This window comes from Sturnus vulgaris, chromosome 4 (genome assembly GCF_052056855.1).
Source record: "Sturnus vulgaris isolate bStuVul1 chromosome 4, bStuVul1.hap1, whole genome shotgun sequence".
Taxonomy (NCBI): domain Eukaryota; kingdom Metazoa; phylum Chordata; class Aves; order Passeriformes; family Sturnidae; genus Sturnus; species Sturnus vulgaris.
Window position 1 is genome coordinate 43138081 of NC_142246.1, and position 25584 is coordinate 43163664.

At 38.2% G+C, this 25584-nt stretch overlaps 1 protein-coding gene across 4 annotated transcripts in view; it reads right to left on the reverse strand.

Moving 5' to 3' along the window:
* Positions 1 to 25584, reverse strand: part of TMEM131L (transmembrane 131 like) — a 78702-nt gene that overhangs the window by 19884 nt on the left and 33234 nt on the right. For 2 of the 4 annotated variants that reach the window (XM_014890304.2, XM_014890308.2), the window contains exons 4-19: positions 25421 to 25492; positions 24406 to 24529; positions 23226 to 23342; positions 20746 to 20856; positions 14689 to 14766; positions 12611 to 12764; positions 10454 to 10512; positions 10000 to 10108; positions 8937 to 9042; positions 8141 to 8294; positions 7363 to 7533; positions 6998 to 7067; positions 4929 to 5046; positions 4196 to 4337; positions 3090 to 3199; positions 1396 to 1468 (exon numbers count right to left, since the gene is read on the reverse strand). In XM_014890304.2, the coding sequence (XP_014745790.1) occupies positions 1396 to 1468; positions 3090 to 3199; positions 4196 to 4337; positions 4929 to 5046; positions 6998 to 7067; positions 7363 to 7533; positions 8141 to 8294; positions 8937 to 9042; positions 10000 to 10108; positions 10454 to 10512; positions 12611 to 12764; positions 14689 to 14766; positions 20746 to 20856; positions 23226 to 23342; positions 24406 to 24529; positions 25421 to 25492 (1768 nt within the window). Of the gene's footprint in view, positions 1 to 1395; positions 1469 to 3089; positions 3200 to 4195; positions 4338 to 4928; positions 5047 to 6997; positions 7068 to 7362; positions 7534 to 8140; positions 8295 to 8936; positions 9043 to 9999; positions 10109 to 10453; positions 10513 to 12610; positions 12765 to 13056; positions 13221 to 14688; positions 14767 to 20745; positions 20857 to 23225; positions 23343 to 24405; positions 24530 to 25420; positions 25493 to 25584 lie in introns of those variants that run through there. The other 2 variants (XM_014890306.2, XM_088163687.1) reach the window with 2 other exon arrangements.

The window sequence follows — 25584 nt, forward strand, 5'->3', positions numbered from 1 at the left end:
ACCTATAGCAGTCAAAAAACCCATAACCATTCCAAAACGCGCTCTCACTTGGTTGTTTCTCAGTTTATGGGTGTTGTACTAACAGCTTTTCTCATCTTTTTCAGTTCAAAATATTTTTATTCTTAGTCTATTTTAAGAAAAATAACACAGAAAAACTACCAGAACTTGCACAGAACTTTCATTTAATCGTCAGTATTTATTAAAAGCAAGCCATGAATGGCATTTGCAAACTTCCCCATGTCATTCCCTAACAATTCACTGCACATAAACTGACTACAGAAATTATGACAAATGCAAAAATTTAACTATTAACAACTATTGATTTGGTTAACAAGGCATGATCCGTCTCATATGTGCTGAAAATTTATCTAATCATGCATGTTCCCCATAGCTCTTCAAATCCAATGAAAAGCATGTATTGCATACACTGATGTGAAGATCTACAGCTATTTTTCCATTTGGCCAAGAGTATGGTGTGTGGGACTGTGGAAGCTCACTCCTACCCCTATGGTACCTTCCCTTTTTCAAAGTGCCTATAGGCTAGGATTTATGAACTGCTATCTCCTCTCATTTACAACAACTCTTACAACTGTTGCCAGAAAGAAAAGGTCAGCTTTGATTAGCATAGCAAACATACTCTTTTCTCTTTAAAAGGTACAAATATTTCATTAAGATCTTAAAGAATATGTGCAGAAAATGTATCTACACAGGACGTGAAAGATGAAGCTGCAGCATGCCCAAACAGGAAGGAAAATACATTAACTCTGGGCTTTTCCACAAACAAGAAGTCTTAAGAAGAAATTCTCTGGGTATTCTGGATAGTACTCTGGTCACCAGAATATGCCAGCATCCCTGATACAGCATTTTCTCTGTCATCCATGACACAACACCTCAGGGTTTAAGCACAGCCCAGCACTGGTGTGCCACAGTCAAGTGTTATCACACTCATGCAAAAATTAAGTAATGGGAACCAGAGAGAACCATGACATTCCAAATTCGAATCCAGAAGTTGTAATGGCATGAAGCTGAGATGTAGAAATCCTGGCTCCTCCTCCCTTGAGCTACCCGACATTACTTCCCTCTACTGAGAAGATAACCAGCCATCACCGACTCCATAGCCTGACACTTCATGGTCAGCCCGGAGCCAAGGGTGAAGTCACAACACCACATCCACATACGTGCAGGCAGGCATGCATGCACTTGTCCCTACAGCTATATTCAAATCTGACTCAAAGCCTAAAAATAATCAACTGCAAAGATACAAACCTGATGAAGAATCAAGAAAACACTGTGAAACTGCTTTAAATTGCCCTTGGGAGGAACCCAGAAGTAGCATAGCTAGAAAAATCTTTCTCTAGTGTGTCAGACCACTTCCACCAAAATTAGCCATCTTACCCTGTGAGAACATTCATCCATTAGCCTGAATTCAGTGGTTGTGAAATTAATAGCTTGCACATTTATGCCGAACCTAAATAAACCAAAACAAAAAGTTAAGCATTTGAAACCCAGCCTTGTCAGAACTGCATTGACTTATTTTTACATGCTGGCATCTATTCTTAAATAAAGACTACTTTTACGATTTTGGCAATGTGAAATATGGTGGAAATATGTGTCTGTATTTCAACAGAATACATTGCAGATCAGTTTTATGTGGATTCCACACATTTGGAAAACAGACAAATGGCTGGGCATTTTAGGTCTGTCAGTGTAGAATATTGTAAAAGATCACAGTCAAGAAATAGAATTCCTAAGCCACATAAACCAAAAATTCCCTGAAGCCACAAAAATACAAATTCCCCAAAGCTTTTTCTGCTTGCATAACTGTTAATAAATAATCATTATTAAATCTCACAATTTATTAAAATACCCCTCTTTCTGCTCATGATTTGTTTGGGATAAATTCCTGTTTTCCATCACATAATTTGCAAATCAAATTCACTTCAAGTAATTGATTTTTTTTTGCTCAAATGTAAATTATAAACATTTGATATTAGGTATTTAAAACTGACATAAGAAAACCAGTATGTAAAACGTAGATTATAGAGGACAAATGGACCTCTGAACTGAAAATTCACTTGTCACAACTGTCTATGACATTAGCTTAAAAAGAAGCAGTTAATGGATGTGATTTCTGGTGAATTTAAAAGATCTGCAGAAATCAAAGTGTGCAAATACAGAGAAAATGTAATTTGCAAACCACTAGAAAGTGTCTATGTGGAAAACATATTTAGTATGCAAACAGATGCAGTTATTAATGTGCATATATATACACATGCATGTACCTATGTAAAGAAATGAGGTTAAGGAAGCAATTACACAGGGACTAGGACCCCAAATAAGCAAGTTACACCTAAGCACAGGAGTAATCCCACTGTCTCTAACCATACAGTCCTACTAATTATAACATTTTTTCAAATATATGTGTGATAAGTTTAAGTTATTTTGGTGAACTTCAGCTCACTCACCAGGTCCCTTTATTGTTCATCTAACTCTTCTCTAGACTTCTCATTAGATCATCTCAATTCTAAAACAGAAAGTCTAAAACAACGCAGAAACATTTACTTAGCTGACCCTAAACATTCATGTTGAGGTTGCTCCCTCTGGACCTTCACTTTTCTTCTTGTTTTCTGTTTCCTCTTCAATCAGGCTATTACTTAAGAAAAAGCTAAGAAGAAAACTTTTCCTGGGGGGATGGTTCAGATACCTTCTTTTCACTGATCTGTCTACAGACTCCATAGATACCAACTAGCACTGTGAGGAGATGCACAACCCCAACTCTGTAATTTTTGGGCAGCTTGCACTAAGCCTCAGATCCTAGAAGATGACCAACTATAATTTATATCTGGCTGGCACAAACTTGCTTAAAACATATTCAATTTGTGTTTTATCAACAATGAGGTACATTACAAAGGCATGCACCATACAGAGAGCTGCCCCGAACATGGCTGTATCTTCCAAAATGGGTCAGAACATAATCCCCACCAAAGTTACACTTTAAGAAACTAAATAAAACCCAGTAAGTAACAATCATAAGGCATAGCAAATAAGATATTTTAAAAGTGAAAACAGTATCCTGAGGTAGTTATTACCATTTATTCAGCAGACTCAGTGAAGCTTGGGGATCAGGGTAGTAAGAAAGAGGCAGAAGCTGCAACGTAACTGGGAAAGATGAAGGGTTTCTTAGTACGAAATATTTTACCTAAATAGTTTGGAAGGGAAAAAAAGAGTTAAAAACTACATATTTGAGAACTGGTTGGTAAAATATTCAGCACTACCAAAACAATCTGCATTTTCAAGGGACTTCAATCTGGCTTTTGTCTCAATGCAGTGTAATCATACATGCACGACTGCCTGTAACAGCAGGACATGTCACCACAATGTCATAATTTGCAAAATCAGCTAAGAGTGCATTTTTAACAACGAGTATGAAAATACCGCCCTCATTCCCCAAACAACCTTTTCATTTGGATTTTGATTTATGCAAGCGGATGTGAACAAAGCTCTTGCACAGAAGAAAGTGAAGTTAGTGAGGTGCCACCCTTTCTTAGAGAAGTCTGAATGCAAGCAGGTAATAAAAATTTCTGTAATGACTAACAATTAAATTGGACAAATGGAACATTAAGGTAATTAACAATATGTGCATATGAAAACAATTTCCATATGACTCGCTCTGGCCTAGGCTACGTTAGTAGAAACCTAGAGACAAACAAGAAAGAAATAACTGTCAGTGTGGCTGGAAGATACATTGCTCTGCAAGTGCTGTATCTCTCATAAATGCTTTACACACTTCTGTTACAAAATGCAGTAGCATGAGGAAGGCCATCCTGTACAGCTTTACATGCCTCACTAATGACAACATACCCTATCCCTAGTCCCATGTTCAATTATTTTACGACATGCATGTAACTTATACAAGGAAAAGCAAGGAAAGTTTAAACAACTACAAAAAATAGTTGGTTAAAACCTACACTGCTTTACTACTCTCCTTGAACTAAAGTATTACAACTAAAAAGCCAGAAAACTTATCAAAGAGCCAAAGAGATACAAATTTAGTGTCTTAACTGAGATCAAAATACCAGGTCATAAAACAGTATGAAAATGCTAAGCAGCAGCAAATATTAACCACAGACTTTGTTATTTAAACAAGCTAAACATATATCAACTCAGAAAAAAACACAGTAACAACCATCCTCACCATACTACTTTTAACAGCTGTAGCACTAAAGTTGAGTGCAAGGCCAGGCTCTGTAGTCAACCGTGGCAAGAAAAAGGCAAAGGATTCCTCTTCAGAATTCTTCTGCTGAGTAAAGCGAGCCAATCCTAAAATACTTCGCCTGCTTTATAGGCAAAGGCAGAAAAATTAGTTAGTTTCTTTTTTTTGTTCTTTCAAACAAAGAATAACAACAACAACAAGATGATTTACCAGGGCCTATAATTGCATCAACTTATCATCTTTCCTTGAAAATGATCTCTACAAAATAAAGTCCATAAAGTTGTAGCCTAGTAGCAGACAGTCAGCATAACTTCTGTGTATGTAGGCCAGGGGCTAAAAACCTTGAAAGCCATTCAAAGACCCTGAGAAGACTGCTATGCAACCTGTTGATGAAGGACTCATGCAAATCCATAGATGAGCTGGTAAAACCTGCTTGGACTGCATTCATGCCAAGCAGCCTGGTGAGATAACTATAGTTAAAATATTATTTACATTTTAGGCTGAAAACCTTGCTTGTGGCTAGCAGTGCCTTGAAATGCAAACTGGGGCTGTCTGGGGTGCTCTGAAACTCCACATGCTTCAAGAGAACTAACTTAAGTGTAGAAAAATGGTCCAAAATGTTTTGTTCTAATTAAGAATACTTCAGAATAGAAATATTCTTTCTTACAACACTGTACTGGTTTGAATTAAGAACCTCAGCAGATTCTGTACAGACCTGCATGCTTCCCCACGTCTTATTTTTTGCCATCTTTCATAAAGGTCACTTGCAAGCTTGGAATCCACATCCCAGGCAGAACGGTCCAGAGAGAGACTCTTCTGCCAAAGCTGATTTGCTAAAAGGATAATAGATTTTTCAGATTTTACAGAGATAATATTTGCTCCTTTCATTAATCTACTTCTGAATATGAGTAATCAGTATATGAAAAGCGTCCAGACCTAAAACAAAAAGGGCAACCCACTTTTCCCCTTCAAAGTGGGAATATGCGAGGGTGTATATATTATTTTCCATATCAGATTTGCGTAACAGAATACATCAGCAAAACCAAAGTAACTGTACATGCAAACAAGAGAATGGGTATTGCATCAGCTGTGTATGCTCAAGTAAGCCCTTTTTACTGCTGATATTTCTAATGGAAGCCATTGAAGGGTAACCATGTTACCAGTAGTCTACACTGTACTCTGTACTGATGACAGTAAATTATCAAGATAATATACTACATAGTGCTACAAAAATACAGTAGCATGGCACAACAGGGAACAAAACAATTCACACAGTTTGGCAACAGTCTTTTAATTTTAGCTTCTTTTTTAGATGCTGATAATTTTCTCAAATTCTTCTTAAGATAAATTGTAAAGCTTTACACCAGTCTAAAGATTAGTGCATTTTAGGAAGTTACACTCGTATTGGTTCAAGCATTTTCACACAGCAGAAAGTAGTTAGAAAAGTAAATTTCTTTAGAAAGAAAAAAAATTGCATACAGTTTAAAAATCAGTACTTTATTTTACAATCCCTAAAGTGATTAATTGAGATTGGTGATTATTGGAATAATCCAATTACAATTTCTTTAGGTCAGTATTTTCAGGCTCATGCATTACGCATTTCTGTTTAACAAATACTAGTATCCTAGTATCCTAAAGCAGAAGGCAGAATACCTGTAAGTATAGATCTCATGTGTATTATTAGAATGAAAATGAAACAAGCAACAAGGATTCGGTTGTATCAGCCATATTCCTTCACCGAGGTTAAAAAAAATCCACAAAACAAAAAAGCAAACATTTGCTTCCAAGATATGTATCTCGGCATGTAAATGTCTCAGTAATTGTTTAAGTCACATGTTTCTGTATGACACTTCAATTCTCCTTTTCACATCTGACTGACTACTACTGCCTTCCTCATAACCTCACTCAAAAATACATGTTAGGAAACATCATATTGAAAACAACTCCAGGAGAGCACTCAAACATTTAAAGCCTATGATACTAGTCACCTCCTGAAACTCCTTACTGTACAGAGAATAAAAATCACTATTCTGAATCAGCTTTTAACAGGTTCAACATTCTTTAGGCAGTATCATGCCATGTAATACATATCGCTGTATTTTGGTAAACACCAGCCAGTTTAAACAGCTTAAAACAGCTCCCAGCATTACAGCATCTGGAGACAGATTCCTCAGTTCCAGAAAAATGAGACCCCTTCTTTCGGTTTCATATGACACAGTGTTAAGGACGCTGTTTTATAAGCCTGATAAACCATTTTTTGCTGAAATCTATGGCATTATAACTGTGGAAAAGAGAGGAAGAGAAGACCTTCAAATTTATCTCTGGATACAGGCAAATACTGGTCAACATTTCTTTGTTGTTTTTCATCAAAGAATTCCCAGGATCTGGGCCCAGATTATGCACATTTTCTAATAACTCTGAGTTAGTGGACAGTTTTACCATTCTACCTCAACATCTCTGGAGAAAATGTGTATGAAGAAGAAAAGGGCAAAATATATCACCAATGAGAACTTACAGGAGAGTCTTAAATACTAAAATTTAAAAAAATGTTTCAAGACAGATCAATAGCTTAGCAAGTGCTATGGAATTAGATGTCTGAAATACTGCACAGTGTACTCAACCCTCAGCCATTTATATACTCCCAGAAAGGTGGATGTTTGTAAAAAAATGTAAAACTAAGTACTTCCATGAACAATCTCAATATTCTCAAGTCCTGCTATATAAAATGAATTTTCTACAGTAAAACTACTGTCAGATGCCAAAAAAAGCCTTAGACAAGCCTACCTGAATCAGACTTTCCCAAGTAGCACTGAATATCACAGTGGGCAACTGCTTCAAAATTAAGATCTCCCTGCTGGAAAAACAAAGTAAAAATATGACAAAACAAGATAAAAAGTTTCAGCTCCTCAGTGCATAATTTCGTAGAGTCAAATAAGAGAATTAAGGCCTTGAATTAAGAAAACTATAATTCCATTGCTGTTCAACTCTGGGGACTTAACTTCTCAAGCTACAGAATGGGTTAACAGAGTGGTCTGGTACTGAGCTTTTCCTTCAGGACTAAGAACAGATTTCTGGCCTGACAGAGACACTGCTGTAGTTAGGTTTGCAGTGCCTCATAATAATTCAACACACACAACTGAACACAATACCTTGGACATAGTCGAATATATCTGCAGAGGTATTTCAAATATCACTCCCACATTTGTGGACAAACAAATACTAGAGAGCACATTCGTTACAGTGTCTTTCACACTGAGTTTCAAAGAAAATACATTCCAGCAGCCTGGAGGTAGAGTCAGAGGTTCAGCAAAGTTCAGAATCTGAAAAGAATCAAATGACAGCTGAATTAAAATTGGTACAGCATTTTCTGATGCAGGTAGTACCTTGGAAAAAGCAAGCTTTGTCATCCTTTGTGTTTTTGCTGTTACTGCATGGTCATATGTGCTCATATCTGATCCATACAGTGCACTTACGCAAATCTCAGTATCAAAATATAAAAAGAGCTATTTAGATGCCTACATCATGTGCTTATTCATAAATCAGATTTGCCTCATTTGAACCAAGCAGTCGTGCCAGTAAATTATCAGCTTTTCAGCTCATCTATGCACTAAAGGCTTCCACTACGAAGAAATGCTAAATCCTAGAGAGCACAAGCACACACATTCAACAATTCTGAGAACAGAGCAGTGGCCTCTAATTTGCTGCATCTGTAACTGCAACTCAAATGAAAGAACAATTGTCAATAAAACAATACAAAAGTAGGCTGGACAGTGAATAATGCCTCGAGACAGGAACCTAATCATTACATATGTACATAAACCTTTATTTTCAACTGATTCCAACCAGCTCTAAGAACCTTTTGTATGTCAAAGGCCCATATCTCTAAATCAAAGACAAAGCATTGTGCAAAGAAGAAATAAAGCTTACCTTTATTACATTCTTTGTTTCTCTGGCTATGAAGACCTCATTCAATTCAATGCTGAAGTAAAAATTGTTTGTAAACCATATGGACCAATACCCTGAAGTATTATGATGTGGTTCTATATGAAATAATGTTGCAGAAGGATCTACATCAAAATACCTGTAAGATACAGAAAAGATATAAATGCAGAAAAAATATAAATACACCTGCTACTGTCCTTGAGTACACAACAAGTGATCTGTACAAGAGAAGGTATCATAGCATTCTTGTATGATGAGGCTCTTCTAAGTTTTCCCAGAGAAGAACAGAATATTTATTTGGGAAGAGTAAAAATTCACAAGAACCATGTAAAAGAGACAGGCAAAGTATCTACCCTCTTGTTATGCCATAGTGCAACGTTGCCTATGTGTGATACAGCTGGCTGGATGAAATTGGCAAAAGATGACTGAAGTAAGAAAAGACTTCACATTTTTTCTAAGACTATCCAGCTTCTGTGTTGCATTAACAAGGATGCTGGAAATTTTATCATAAACCAAGCCACATTCATATGATATGAGCTGCTAAGGCACCTCTTTTTACTGGCTCCTGAAATTCTTCATGGGATAAAATACAGAATTATTACTTTAAATGTGACAGGTCTGTTTTGGCAAACGACACAGCATCAATAGGAAGAAGCCTCTTCACTGACCTTGAAATCATAGACTGACAAAGGAAGTTAACTTCATCTCTTAAAAGTAAGGTACAGTATTTTCATTATAGTATCAGTGAACATTAACAAACAAAAATCCACTGTCAACCTACCCTTCCATCACAGGACAAAAAAGACAGGCTTTGAGTGTTGTAGTGCCTTTCAAAAGGCTGTTCTTGTTGTTGTCAGAATAAAGACTTTCACTGTCACAGGATGAGGCTGGGAAAGAGCAGACACACAGAATACATCAGCCAGAAGCACATCCAAAATGATTTTTATGTGAAGATTTGCAAGAACACTAAAAAGGGGAACCTTTGCTAGTGAAATCTTCACACAGATGAGTAAAGTATCTAATTGTTTGAGTCCCAAGATTCAATATTTTCAGAGGTTTCAAACCTTGCCTTAAGAAGTATTCATGAATGCTAAACACCTTCAAAAAATACACACACAACAAGGCTGTGAAGTGTAACCCGACCAATTTTAATCATGTGTCATTGGCACTGCATTCTTACTAATCAGAGCACACTGCCTCCTTTTAACAAATGAAAAACTGCTCTGACAAAGAGAATCACTTAACATAACAGTACCTTCTTTCTTCTTATCCATGCTTTCCCTAAGAAAAACATGTCTCCATGTCATTATGAAAGCAGCCTGTTTTCATTAACGCTTAAAGTCTGTATGCTGCAGTCTAGTGGTCAGAATAGGAAACAGGCTGGAGTCAGGAATGCTTAAATGCCTATCTCTACTCTTCCATAAATATGTCTGGTTTCAGGGAAACCTCTTCAATGGTCCTGCCAAGAAATGTCAGAGCAAATGACCACCCAAGCACAATATCCTTTTAGAAAACATTCAAAACAGAAAAAAGACAAACTATAAAAGGATGTTGAAAAAGCATATTCAATAATTATGCTCATTGTAAAATCAGCTAACATTTTAGCAATTATTTTTCCCCTTTTTCAAGCATGTATAGCTTAGCGCCTTCAACCAGCATAAGAGGCACCATATATGCACAAAAAGGGTGTAAACTATTAGCAAAAATAATTCATCCTCTTTCTCAATAAAGTCTAGGTAAGTTGATTTTGAGATCTTTCAGGGTCTCTGCTGAAAAAAACAACCCTTTTATCAGCAATCAAATCCTATTTAATCATATTATCTCTAAATATGTGTAACCTGTACCTTTACAAGAAACAGAAGCAACTTTTGTCAAGTTAGTAGATGATGAGGATAGCAGTACTGGTTCAAACTCCACAGCTGATGTGTCTTTTTGTGACAACTGCCGTATTTCCTGCATGAAGACAAGAAAAATTATTTTTATAGCAGTACTACCATTATTAGTGTTGCAGCTCTCGTATTAGTCTAGCTTCTTGTCAAATTTGCATGCCACCATCTGCCATTTTCTCGTATCTTCTAAATCAACATATGAATTTTTATTCAAGTTAACAGCTCTTACGTCTTAAAAAAAAATCCATCACTGAACTACAACATGTCATCTGAAATATCTATTAGACATTTGGGCACACTTTAAAAATTTAGAAGTGTGACATTTGCCACCAGCAAAATCAATCTGCTATTAGAGAAAACTAATTCCCTAATCAGATTCACCACCCTAAATTATGAAGCCCACAATTACCTGTATATGCACAAGGCTGTTTCCAGAATGCAAGATATACACATCTACTGATGAATGACCTGTCCAAAAGAATAAACACCAGGGTAAGTTCACCAAGGATAAAAACACTTGTTTTGTCAGACATTCATAGGAGAATAATACCAATTTAAATTTTAAAATCTTTGTGGGGCAGATACCCTTGTAAAAAGGAGGAACTATTAGTATCTTGAGCTGGCAAACATTTGAGAGAGGAGTAAAAATCCACTCAACATGATTTTTAGCCACAAACATGCAGGTAAGCTTCAAAAGGGAATCCTCATTATCCCCTAAATCTTAGATCAAACAAAACTCTTCCCCCCTAGGGGCAAGGAGACAGAAGTTAACAAGGCAAGAGAAGCTGAAGAGAAGAAGAACCGCTGATGATGAAGTAACTTTCTAAGAGCCAGTCTACCAATAGCAGGAGAGAGTCCAGTAAAAACTGTTCTGTACCACAGCTGAACAATATCCCGGCTCGCCTGCAAGCAGTATCCTGGCTCGCCATGCAAGCATGCCCAGGAAATAATACAAAGCCAGATTCATCACTTTGGGCTCAAACCAGGAATGGTCCTATCATCTCGTAGGTAGCAATCGATTGCCTAAAGCAACAGCAGACAGGAGTAACACAGCTTTCACCTGCTGGTGAGATGGTACAGTTATGTTGGGGAACCATCCTTGGTCACTGGGGCAAAGCTATGTTCCCATCCACAGGACAGTAGGAAAATGTAAAGGATCAAAAGAAGGGCAGCAGGACAGAAGAAGAGATGACCATACTACAGTCCTTCCACAAGGAAGGTAACTTGAGTTTTTGCCCTTGCTTATGCTTGTATTAAATCAGTATATGCAGGCTGGCATAAAACTTGACCAGCCACAATTTCTAATAATGTGTGTGCTTTGCTCAGCTGCTTGAAAGCAAGACTGCAAGTGTCAGCTTCCAAAAGAGGGTTCAAGGTGTTGATTATGAGCTCCACATACCCCACAGCTGTTTACAGCACATACCTCTTCAGTCTTTCCAGCTGGTTTGTTCCCCTGTGCAAACACTGCCTACTTGCTGTTCCACTCTAGGTGCTAACTTCCCACCAACACCTAATCCAAAAGGCTCATAGGACCAACCTCCAGCACAGGCAGAACTTAAAATTGCACTATATTTAACAGAGAACAGCCCATAAAGATACTTCTAGTACTTTAAAAAAGTACACAAAAGTGTTAACAGTGAGCACTCTTGACAGAACAGATGGGAACAATTTTCTACCAGTATCAGATTAAATGTACATCCACGACGCAGCAAAACAAACTCCTGGCATCTCACTGGCAGGAAACTATGTTTACAGTGGGTATTTAAGTTTCAGGTCTGTGAAATACCACATCACAGAACAGGCACAAGGGAAACAGTACATATTGTAGATTTTGTTTTGTGTATATTGTACCTATTGTTTTGTGACAAGATTTTGAAATGCATTTCTCAAAAGATAAAAAGACCATGTTCCTTTTCAACAAGTATGTTAAAAAATATTTTTTAAATCTGGATTCTGAAGCAGCTTCTTCTTCAATCAGAAAGGAAAACTGGAAGAAATGTCTTAAAAAAGCTATTTTAATAGACTGCAAGACTACAAATAATTTTAAATCCCCTGCATTTGGAGGATTTGCAACATAAAGAAACTGCAAGGAGTTGATTGTTTTGCCTGTGGAATTCTAGCTTACAAGAAAAAATAGTGTGCACATCTGTATTACCTCATTACCCCACTTTCCATAACAGCCACTATCCCCAGTACTGTACAAACCATTTGCCTTCACAATCCCATTATGGTCAATTTAATTAATAGGAAACTAGAAATGCAGTTGGAGAATTCAAAGAACCATGTCATCTTTCCATACTACTTAAGCAGATGCATAAGCATGGGGGACTAAACAATGAAAGAGACGTAGTTTACCACTTTACAATGTTACCTTTACGAAGAAAACTCCTTATGATAACTCTGCCTGACACAAATTCTCTGCAAGGTGAGTTTAACTGAACTGACTTGGTTTCCTTTACTTGTGAAATTAAGCTGTCACTGAATTCGATTCAATTTAGGATGTCAAATTACAAATTATGTATAAAACCAAGCTGAATTACACTTTACAGGTAGATTTAGGACTTACCTGAGGTCTTTGTTCTTTCCATTGCTACATAAACTATAAAAAGATTCTCCAGTAAGTATTGTCTGTGCTCCACAAAATCTTGCTGGGTATTTTCCACTCTTACTGTTAAGCTCATTTCTAGCAGCATTGGGTCATCAGACGTAAAACAGCAGCTCTGGAGCAAGACAAAAGGATATGGTATGCGCATGTGATGAGGGACACAACAGAAAAAATTCATTACACTAAGGAACTTTGAGAAATTAATCAAACAGATTATCTAAGAGACAAGGTTTCCAACACTAAAGTGCTGGCAAAACAGAAGTAATTAGGACCTTTGCTAAAATCTCAGCAGAAACCAAACACAGTGCAGGTGCAGAAAGCACAGCAAAAGCAAAGACAAAAACAACTGAAAAAGACACTGAACCTTGAGAGAATGCAAACTTATAAACTGTCTTAGTCAGTCTCACCTCAGGGACTGTAAAACAGTTTCCTTTGTTAAATCCTCTGCCTTCAATAAAATGTGCCATAAACAGACTGATGCATGTGTCTTTATGGTAGGAAGACAGTTCATGTTCACTGGTCTGTTTATAGTTAATTTTCCCAAATCCTGTGTTTTTGTCTTCATTTCTCACTGAAGTAATTTTAAAAAAACAAACATACATGTACAATTCTTAATAGAAAACACTGCTGTCTGGCTAGAATACTTCAGAAAAATACAAACAGAATCTTATTTCCATCTCTAAGTAGTGGCTGCTAACACAGCTAAGTCATAGCAACAACAAAGACACAAACAGCATTTTGTGAAAAAAATTAAAGCCAACAAAGCAAAATAGAACCAAACAATCAACAGTGAATAACATAAATTAGTCCTGCATCAAACCACAAAGGTCACCAAATTCAGGTTCCGATGCCCTACCAGGACTAATTTGCTCAGGACGGAGGATGAGAAGACTGGCACGTGAAGTGCTCTCAGAAGTGCAGCAAAACACTTGCAGCTAATCTCAAGTACAAGCAAGCAAGTACAGCAGGTGTGGAGAAGCCTCTGAGGATGGAACGCCATCTTATAGCTCACACAGCATCAAAGAGACCCTCAACACTTGAAATGCTGTATGGTCCTAAATAAAGATTTATTAGCCCTTATTCAGTGCCATTGGCATTTAACAGAGGAGGCTGACATGGAGACTAGAGCACAGGCATGGCATGCCCTTGGGAACCTTAGGCCAAAGGGCAGACAGCCGCACTCCATGCAGCCTCCCAATGGTCAGGTGCACCTCACGCACCTCCATGCACTGTGCACTGCAAGAACCAAACAGGGAGGCGAAGCAGCACAGGAACACTGCCATGTGCAACATGTATTCCATACAGGAATACAGCTATGGAGCCTGGGCCTCATAATTCCTGGGGAAAGAGGTGAAACTGCCACTGCACAGGTCTGCGCTGTGCACAGCACCACACCCATGGCTGATCACTGAATGATCATTGAGCAGCACCCACCCGCTGTGTAAGGACACTTGAGAAGAAATAGGAAGAGGACTCAGAAGACACCGCCCAGGACAAGGAGATAACCTACTGTCCTGAAGGCTCAGTGCTTTTGGAGGGACATCTCTGCTAACACACTTGCCCCTCTTCAGTTCTGTCCAGCACGATGGCTGCCCTCACACCCTCCTGAGAAACAGACCAGGCAGCCTAGGCTTCAGCCTCTCAGCTCACTGATCTCTTCTCATTGCGAACCAGACACTTGTGAAAAATTTCTGGAGAGAAGAAATATTAAATTTCTATAAATTTTTATGCCCTACATCAGTAATACAACACCTACACATCAGAATGCTTAGCCTGTTGGACTGGTTTGGGTTTTGGTTTTTTGGGAGGTTTATGAGGTGGTATCTATTTTCATCTTCTCTCCTAAAGATTTTAGTGTGCTATGTCTGACATTTAATCTATGTCAAAGTAAAGTTTTATAAAAAAGCACAATTCCCCTTTAAACTGAGACACTGGAAACTGCTTTTTTGCTAAAACTTCTAGAGCTGTGGAAAGTGTCCCTCTAAGCTTGGCTTAAAATAAGAAGACTTACATAGATATAAAATAATAATAAAACATACCTTAACTAGCTGATATGTGTCATTAAGTAAACAGCATTCAAGGTGAACCTGTAATACACTGGCATTCATAGTTTCTGTCTGTAAGAAAGAAAAGCAAAGAAAAAAATCAAATACATTGCTTCAAATGTTATATAAATCCAATTCACATACTCGAATTTATAAAGATAATAGGACTGCTTCCTCATATATGTAACATAGCAATGTAAGGAATTTTTAAAATGAATACAATTACTCTGTACAGTAGTCCAGTAATCAATCTCCAAATCTCAGGACCCCATCAATATCTACCTACTTATCAAACTACTATTACACGTGATTATTAAATATTTATACAGCATCAGCATGAGAACTCGTACAAATTTTCAGTATCTAGGCCAAGAACATAATGCTTCTTGGACATGGTCGGATACATAGGCTTAATACCAAAATGGACAGACAGATAATATTTGTTTTGCATTTTTATTGACTAGAACGGGGAGGGGAGGGGGAGAGGAGAGGAGAGGAGAGGAGAGGAGAGGAGAGGAGAGGAGAGGAGAGGAGAGGAGAGGAGAGGAGAGGAGAGGAGAGGAGAGGAGAGGAGAGGAGAGGAGAGGAGAGGAGAGGAGAGGAGAGGAGAGGAGAGGAGAGGAGAGGAGAGGAGAGGAGAGGAGAGGAGAGGAGAGGAGAGGAGAGGAGAGGAGAGGAGAGGAGAGGAGAGGAGAGGAGAGGAGAGGAGAGGAGAGGAGAGGAGAGGAGAGGAGAGGAGAGGAGAGGAGAGGAGAGGAGAGGAGAGGAGAGGAGAGGAGAGGAGAGGAGAGGAGAGGAGAGGAGAGGAGAGGAGAGGAGACACTGACTGTGCCGGCTTGTAAAGCATTCATAAATCTGACAAAGCCAAGTATAGTTCCTGAAAGCGATCTGGAAATCTGCACGGCCAAATTACTGGCACAAACTGCGCAGCCAGTATATCTCAATTCTGAATTAAATTTAAAAAACAAAAACAAACCAACAAAAAAAGCCAGAATCAGAACAGCAGACCTATCACTTTGTCAGTGCCTTTCCTACAGTCAAATTTCATGCTAATTTTGAGGCTGATCTGGAACCCCCAACCTCGGTTTCTCTTGCAATACTGAAATATCTGAGTAGGATCTGCAGGTTCAGGTTTTTGAAGGTGTTGATGAAACTGACTTTAAACTATTTCAATAATTTGATGCTGAAAAGCAAAACTGAAGAAACTTTTGAAGATATCTGTCGCTCTACGCACGGGCATGACATACGAAAAGGCCCACTACATTTCAGAATGCTAATATTCCGTTTATTACAACAACCAGCTCTGTTTTACACACTCTACAAAGTTTAAACTTTATTCATTGGCTACAATAGATCAACATAACGTTCACTGGTGTAAAATCCATCTACGCCTCTGTTTTCCACAAAAATTTTCTAAAAATACTTTTCCCAGCTCAGGTTTCTTCTTGCTTATCTTCTTGGTCTCCAGGCCAACAGCCTTGGTCAGAGAATACTTCTCAAAACAAACCTTATTCATTAACCCTCTCTAGCCCACAGACCAGTTGTGAGTCCTACTATAGGTATCTAGCACCCTATTTCATACCTTTTTAGGACAGGAAAAAGAAGACAGGCAGGGGCACATGAGTAGAGAGATTCAGCACATGTGTAGCATTTCATGGGGTGTAGTGTTATAAAAGCACTGCCAAAAGGAAGCCAATATTTGCAGTCCCAAATCAACAGGATTTCATACCAAAATGACTGAGGCTTCACACAAGAGGGCGATGTAGCCCCTGAAAAGGTGGTTAGTGGCACGCAAACACTGACCTCAACACAGCTTTCTGGGGGACTCAAACCCCTGCAAAGTCCTTTCTTTTTTTACAGATGTTTTTGTCCATATCAAATGCAGGAAAAAAAAATCCCATATGGCTACTACTGGAGTTTTAACAAGGCAGTAAGATTACAACTTTGGAGATCATTTTTTGATTACATAAAACTTGATGCTTAGAACTTCCCTTCTCAGTGCTTCTTGAAAGAACACTACTGCTTTAATGCTTTAATAAGGATTTGTTTAGCCCTTATGCAATGCCATTGTCATTTAAAGTAATTTAAGACTCCACACCCCTATTAAAAAAAATTCAGCTACATCATATTTTTCCAGCCTTTGTTTTTCTTGACCTGGCATAGATCTAACATGGGAACTGCTGTCACCTTAAAATTGAAGCTTCTAATGTACAGAGGGTGTATTTGCTGTTGATCTGTTTTCTAGGGGAAATTTTTATTTCTTTGTGAAGCTATCTTCAGAACATGGGTTTGCATTTCTCTAAGGCAGACAATAATGCATAACTGTCATGCCCAATATCTTACAGCACTGGCAGGATGGCTCGGAGTTAACCTTAAAGAGAAGATAAAGCATCTGAGAAGAAAACACTGTCAGACTCAGACTCCAGGACCATCTCCCAGCAGTGCAAGCACTCCATTTATACTGTAAATATCACTGCTAATGAATCAGAGCAGAGAGCTGAGTTATGCAGTCAATGTCTGTGCCAGAGGCAAATTGAAAAGGAGAGGCACACTAGGGAAATCTCAGAAAGAGCTCTGCAAAGCACTGCCACTTAATTACCTGGTACCTCTATTTTGTATTAGATACTCAGGCATACATACTTGAATGTACACACACACACTCAGCACCCACAAATCCTATATGAACTGGACAAAGCCAACTGATAAGAAGCCACAGAAATTAAATTCTTGACATCTTTAGTAAGTTCTCAAGTTGAAATTTCAAAGAAATAGAGGCCTCTTTCAATAAAACCCTAAAAACCTGAACCATCATCCTGTTTGGAAGGAGCCCAACTCCTGACAAAGGGCTAGGATTCTCACTGGAGACAGCAGAGTAGGCAATTATTTAGAAAACAATTCATCCATCAATGAGGTGTCAATCACACATGGCTCTCTAAAAGATTTTCAAATATATTATTCCAACATTGCCAGGACTGTAGAGTTCAAATCACTTCCTGGAGTTTGGCTATTAAAAAAGAACAGTATTAATGAAGAACAACACTGAAGATGCCCCCTCTTCTTCCTGTAGGCTGATCCCTCAAAGTTCCTGTCCTGAGCGGCCCTTGGCCCTAAGGTGGTATTTCCACTCTGAATGGTGTTAGTAAACTGGCCCTGTAATAATGATTCTGCAGAGTTTCATCAGTTTTTTGCAGACAGTTATCAGGATAGTACACCAAGAAAGCTCTACTGTCTTTCTTCCTTCCTTCCCTCTCCATACCCAAGCACCACACTTGGACCTGTTTGCTTCCCTGGTCCTCTGTCCACCAGTGCAAAACATAGCTTACTTAAGGAGTGTTACATTCCTGCCAGTACTTGCAGTACTTCCTAAGTCGTTGGTTCATAAACTTTGAACTCCTCTGGGAAGTCAGCAAAGCGGTATCTGTGTCTCCTATGGTAAGACTCTCAACCCTGCATGCCACTCCTCCACTGACATTTCTACCATCCTGAACAGAGCGAGGCAGTCCCCTCTGAGTGCTGTCCAAATACTTAAAAATGCCCAAACCCAGGAAATTATAGCAAAGACTACACCCAGAAACTGCGTAAACAAAGATGAGCTATATGGACTCCACCATCTGTTACAGCTTAGTCGTAACTAGCCACTGCTGAGTGGCCACAGAGACATACTACAAATTCGCAGTGTGAGACACTGCTCTCCTTTCCTCCCAGCGAGTGAGCCATGAGCCCAGAAATCCGGGAATGCAGGACCACAGGCAGAGCATGCCAATCCCAACCCTTCAAAAGCTGAAATGTTGAAAAGGGTAACAGAAAGATGGAGACATTCAACAGTAAGAAAGGCAAGTTTTCATTTTTCTTATTAAGTGCAAAGGTTTCTGCTTAAAAACATGCAGGAATGAAGGAGAAAAATAAAGGCCTTTGTGCTTTGCCCATTAAAAGATAAAAACAACACACAAAATCCACAGAAAAATTGAAGCACAAATCTATTGCATATTGTACTTCCAATGGAAACTACTGTAAACTTCCATCTATAATCCCCAGGCATACGCTGTATTTCCAACACAGCCTACAGTGTCACAATTTTACTCATACCCCTATTTACATTTCTGGCCTTGACCTTCAAAATAAATTTTTGCAAACTGAAGAAGGTACAAAAGGGGTGGTGAATTTGGTGAAGAAATAGACAGCCCATTACCAGATACTACAGGGCATGGACTCTTCAGCTTGGCAAAGTGAAAGTTCTGATGCCACCTACAAATGCTTCTGAGTATAAACATCAGAAGCAGGAAGAGTTACATAAATTAAATGTGAATTTCAATACATAAAATGGCCACAAAGCAACTTAAATTGGAGGTCAGGTGTAAGTTTCCAACTATCAAAGCAGTAAGAGTATTTGGGGTAACAAGGCATCCAGCAATTCTGTTAAGTCACATCATGGGACTAAATGATGTCAAAGCTGTTTTGGCCTTGTTGACCAAGTATGTCAGTATTACTGAACAATTTAAACACAACACCTTTAAAACAGGAGGCAAAAAATAGACACAAAGCACGCAGCTCTCTGTCTGAGGTTTCCAAGCAGTCTCAGTGCACTTCAGAGGTAAGGACAACTTTCGTGTTTCCAACTAAATGCTGTCACCCAAGGTTAGAACTCAATCATCCCAAGGTGAAAAGGGATGCGCAAATGAGGCTTATGCTATCCTGAATTTATTAAAATAGGTATTTTATGTCAGTTAAAAATAAACAGGGGAAAATAAATGTGCACAGTGAGTATGACTGGTTTGTTTTAAATGTTCTTTTACTACAAGACTCCATTCTATGTATAATAGTTATGTATCCTTCAGTTTGCCCTTGTGTAGACACTCACTCAAACCTCATCAACCTCTCTTCCTTCTACATCTTCTGAGCTTAGAATATATACTGGACAAAACAGAATGATACCATTTATTTAAATGAGATCTGGATCAGAACATAAGGAAGATGAAGTGAAGAAGGCACTTCTGGAAAGGATAACTAGTTAAAGAGAAACATTTTTCTGAGAGGAAATGTAAATACTCTCCAGTATTTAGATCTTGTCTATCATCTTCAACAGCTGAGGAGCCCATCCCACTGCTGCAGCACTTTTGCTCAAATTGATACATACAGTGAAGAGTGTTTCCTCAATTACAGCACAGCACAGCAAAATTACACCCAGAGCTTGGAGAATTAAGTCAACACTCTCTCCCACCTCATGTCCTACAAGATTAGTGCCAGATGGTACCATGCTGCATTGCTAAATATGACCTCAAACTCATAGTTCATAAAAGTAAAGCATAGGATAATGTTTGTCACTCTACAGTGAGGAAAATGTCAAATGTTCCCCAAAGTTTCTCCACTCAGGAATTCAGACTGAACTGTAAAAACGCATGTATGCGACTTTCAGGTACTATGTTACAACAACCCGTTCAGCTAGATGTGAAGATGCAGAAATAAACAGGATCAGTAAAACTCTGCTCAGTTCTACCTCTAGCACCCCAAACTACAAAACCTGAAGATTTCTGCTTCCTTTCCAAGAGTCTATCTTTGTACGTACACATCAAGCAGAACCATGCGACTACAGGGAAGAGACTAGTATGGAGGAAAAGAAAGGGAGAGAAGGGAATTGTGCATTAAAGTTGGATAGAGGTAAGATTAACCTAATATATGTATAGCAGACTGAAGAATACAATCCATTTGTATTGCTGGTAATTTTTCTCAGGTAGAATAGAAGGCATCACAAAGGCAATTAACACAGCTTACGTTTAGATCAAGTATTAAATTTTGTTATGTGCTAAGGTATTCTAAGTATGTTTTTGGAAAAACAATGTCTGTGTATAACACAACAGGAAATCTGAAAGTTCAATTTTTCAAATTAGTTATTCACATGAAAGGTTATATATGGACCGGAAGACTACGAAATTATCTGCAACTGCAACCAAATGACAGAAATCATTAAACTTCTTTCAGCTCAAACAACCTGAAGTCAAAAATCTTTTGTGGTTAAACGGACTTATGTTTCTCCCCTTGAAATGTATACTGTACCAGTGTGTGTGATGCCTGGATGTTCTGAATGTGTGGAAGCAGTAAGTAGGCATTTGCTAGCTGCACTTTAGGCTCTTCTGGAGAAGACATCAGACTTCCTGTTCCAAAAACCTGGTATTAAAAAAAAAAGTCATTACATCAACATCTAGAATTTCAGTTATAACAGCAACTTCCAAAAGTATATTGCTAATAACAACAATTTTCCCCAAAACAGATCAGTTTTTCACGTTAAATTATTTTAAAAGACAATAAAGTTCCAATGCAGAAAGTTATCATAGGCATAAATGACACTTAAGAATCGTCCCTCATTCAGGCATTATTACAAAGACAAAACAATGCACTCACCAGCAGAGCATCAGGTTATCTCAAAAATAATCTACATTCTCCTACTATTCTCCAGACAATTACAATACACATATCACCATTTGGGAGTGCAGTAATTTGTGAGAAAACGGTGTTACTAGTCCCACTGAATACTAAACTCAATGGCTCTGCCTTAAAAATTTGAGTAAAATATTTTCTCATTATTTTGGTTTCTAAAGACTGCAGTTTTCAGAACACTATGAGATTCGTAATTTGGATGGCTCTACTGCATTTGTATTTTGCTCCACCAAGATTAGTTTGACAATGAGATGCACAGTAACTGAGGGGTGTGGAGCCAGGATTGATCAAGGAGGCAAGGGATTATTAGAGGCTAACTAAAATTACTTTGGGCTTTTCACTTGTATGCAAAGATTTATTGTTTTTTAATAGGAAAAACCCACATATTTTTAATTAGAGGATAACAAAATGCATTCTACCTTCGCTGAGGATCTCTGACTACAGATTAAAATACCAGAACAAAGGGAATACGCCTTTTTTTTAATTCAAGTATTTATGAAGTACATTTTAGTGGTACCTTGTTTCCATTTGGGTGCTTCTTCTGTACATAACTCTTGCATAAATGCATTAGAAACATCAGATATTTCAAGGCTTTGGGGCTCTCAAGAGCACTGTAACTGTGCACCAAACACTCAAGTCATGCTTCCTTTTGAAACAAACCTAATGTGAGCTGAAAACTTGGACAGCTACTTCCTCTGTCTCAGCTGGCTGGTGAAAATGCCCATAAAACCCAGTCTGCTACTGATTTTTGCAGCAGTCCAACAGGAAACTAACCGATTTTGAAGTGGCACTGACAACTGCTTGTAGGGACACATATTGAGAAAGCAAGAAAATTACAGCCTGAAAAATATTCCAGGCCAGAGCTTCTCAGCTCTGTTCCCAACCGATAAGCTGGTCCAGCTCAAGGCTAGGGAGAATTTCACCCAGGGTGGTATCTTGGTCAAAATAAAAAGAAATTAATAACAAAGATAGAACACCTGTTCTGGTGCGTGACCAGGCCCTGGCAATGGGGTGCCTTCTCTCTGAACCAATCACCTTTTCTCTACTCTTGGAATTGCGAGTCATGCTATAAAACCAAGTGTGTTTCTGAATAAACTTGTCTCTTTCTTTCCATCATAAAAGACAACCATGTAGCTGTGCATCTTATTTCCGCCACACTTAAAGGGTTAAAACCCCTTTCCACGACTACAGCTGCTTCCCTGCCGTTTGTTGATAAAAGGCTGAGCTGACTGGGCAATAAATGAAGGGCAAAATGAGGGTCAGATGTCAAAAAGAAAAGGTCAATCACTCTATAATGCACTTTTTCTTCACCCTTGATGAAATGGTCTGGCCAAATGTGGCTTGACCTCTAATAAATACTAGATAAATGCAACATTTGTATTAAAATCCCATGTATTTAAATTGTTACCTAAGCTTTTATTTAAGAAGCTTTGTTTTTCAGCACGAGATCAAAGTATAGGAATGAAATAGTTCGATGATTGAATCACTCTTTTTAAATCACTTTTTAAATTCAGAGTTAAGATTTTTCTCCATCAAAATAATAAAAAACAAGAATTTGGAGTATATAGTGTCCCTTATAAAAATTTTTAAAAGCTAAAGACCTGCTTTAAATTCACTAGTTAGTCAGAAAACAGACAGCTTTAAGGCACAACCATTATTTCAACTTTTATATTTAAGGGCCTAAACCTCTTACCCTGTGCTACATCCCTCATGTGTTTACATAAAGTCCTGCTGAGTAGCTGAAAACCACCTAAAAATATTTCCTAGTGAGTTTTTTCCCAACAAATGCATTCCAGCACAGTGCAGTTTAGACTACACTAATACACTCATATATTAAACTAATTAGACCATGATCATTTAAGTACACACATACAAATACACTTGGTTTTACTACCACAACTAGCCCCACTAACAGAAGCAATTTTAACCATAGACATGTATGTGATCATGACACATTACCCCACCTGATCTGTATCAGGAATTCAGTGAACTTTTGAAGTCCCTAAAATTATGAAAATCAATTTTTAGAACATAAGTAAATCCAAAACCCAAGCTAAAAATAAGAGTAGTTCCCTGATATGAGAAGTAAGAGCAGTTACCTGATATGAAAGTACGCCATGAGATGAGGTATTTATAAATAATGAGCTTTCAATACTGCCTTCTTCTGTAGGCAGGAAGAGTACTCTGAAACATGTCTTTCCCATCGCTGGAATCACCTGCAGAGACCACAAAGAAACTTGCTTGCTTGGAGCCAGTAATCACACACTCAGCACTCAGTCACAGAGCCCAGAGGACACTTCCACATCTACATCCCTATCTGTAAATCCCACTAAGCAGAACCACAGCGCTGAGAAGTTTCATCTGTGCACAACTGTCAACTCTTAGTACAAAGAAATGAGATCATACATCAGCTTGCTAAGTTATGGCTGGAGTTTCTCAGCCAGCATGAGGCCTCACCAGTCAAGGCTTTTTTTTGCATAAGTTCTTAACCATGCAGCATCAACAGCCTGTGACTGCACAGAAACACTTCCCCACACAGAGAGAGATGGCTATTGCAAAGTGAATCAGTGCCCGTGTGATACACAGGCAAATCAGACAAGCTGAACTTAGGCAATGCTCTTAGTAACTAGACAGTATAGCTGGAAGAGCAGTAACATTTATGTCTGCACAGTAATACCCATTCAGCTACAGTAAAAGCAAAAATCAGATGAAAACATAATAAAACCCCTTTGCACATCAGCGGAGGATAAAACCCGGGCTTCATTCAACTGAGATCACAGCACTTCATTCTTAACATGCATTATATTGTTATACATTGTTTAAAAAATCAGAGTTAAAATAATGGCGTTAGATCATAAAGGCAATTATGCCTATAATTGCAATACCAAATACATAAAACATTTCACTGCAGGTTTTTCTGACAAATATGGAAGACCATTCAAAAGACTGAAAATTCATGGCCGTAGAACATTCACATGCCTGTGGATTACTGCATAATCCTGCTTAAAGCAGAATGAGATTTAAACAGCCTCTCTAACACTGAAAAATTCTTCTTTTCCTCTGTTACTGTCAAACACATTTCCTACTGTAGGTTTTAGATGGCATCTCCAAAACAAGTCTAAGTAGAAGTGAACCAAAAAAAAAAAGTTTAAAACAGAAAAAGAGTTGGAGGACCTACAAAAAAGCACAAAAACACAGAATGAAAAGCTTATGCCAAAGGAAGCAGGAAAGCTTAGCACTTAGCCATTATATAGTTTCCAGAAGTACGTCAACACTCACCCGGCTACAAGCAGGAGACACATGAAACTGTCTAGTAGCTGTAAACACTGAATTGACCACGACATCTCTATCTCTACTAGGGTTGTAGACATGCAGCATTTTAGCTCTGGGTAACCCCAGTAACCTAAAGCAGGGGGAAAAAAGAGAAATAAATTCACTTTATAAGCACAGGCAATGCACCAAAGAAGCAACACAAATCACCCTAAAACCTGCTGATCTGCAACAATTACCTAGTGGTAATTAATCTTTGGAAATAGACCAAACAAATTTTGCCTTTAGTATACGAAGGGAAATATGTAACACTGTGATGTGAGGCACATTTAGCCAAATCTTGTTGGAGTAACTAGGAATTAAAAAAAGACAAAGTACAGAGTTTTGGATAAAAAGGCTTAAATAACTGAAGTCTTGTTTTGTCAGCTAAAGCAATGACTCTCTTGAGACTTTTGCTTTAGCTAGTACATCCTAAACCCCAACATCTTAGATATTCCTAAAGTGCATCCTCTGAAATACTCCTCTAACGCACAAGGAGAATGTGCTTCTTTTTGGTTACCGATAGATCAAAGGCTTATTATCACTTAAGAACAATTTTTTAAGTTTTCTTAAAAGAGAACTAAGAAAAATCTCATTTATTCTACCAGTATGTTTTGCTTGGGACTCTCTGGATTTTGCTATCAGAATTTAAAGGAAACAACAAGCTCTTCCTCCACTAAAAAGTCAATCTTTCAAAAAATGAACAACCAGCATGCAGACATCCATGCAGAATCACCTGAAATGCACACCCAGAATGCATCATTATCCCTATTAACTTTTCCTCCTTCTCAGAATTATGTTGATTTTAACTTACAAAACATTGCAAGGCAAGAAATGCACTTCCAGCTCCATGGCAATTACTACTTCTCTCTTTTGGAGATGATGGCATCATCCCAGCTAATGCTTTTTACCCAAATGGAGCCCAGTATAGCTGTTTCTCCACATTTCATTATCAACCAAAATAACAACAATGTAGGATACTCACTGCATTCCAAAATGCAGAACCGATGGGTGAAAATGTAAGGCCTTCCTATTTGGAGGCATCTTTGCTGAGAAGCTAAAAAGAAGGGAAAAGAAGCCACAATTAATATTTAGTAGTTATGATGCAGGGAAAAAAGATACATTACAGTCCCTTAATTTCTATTCTGC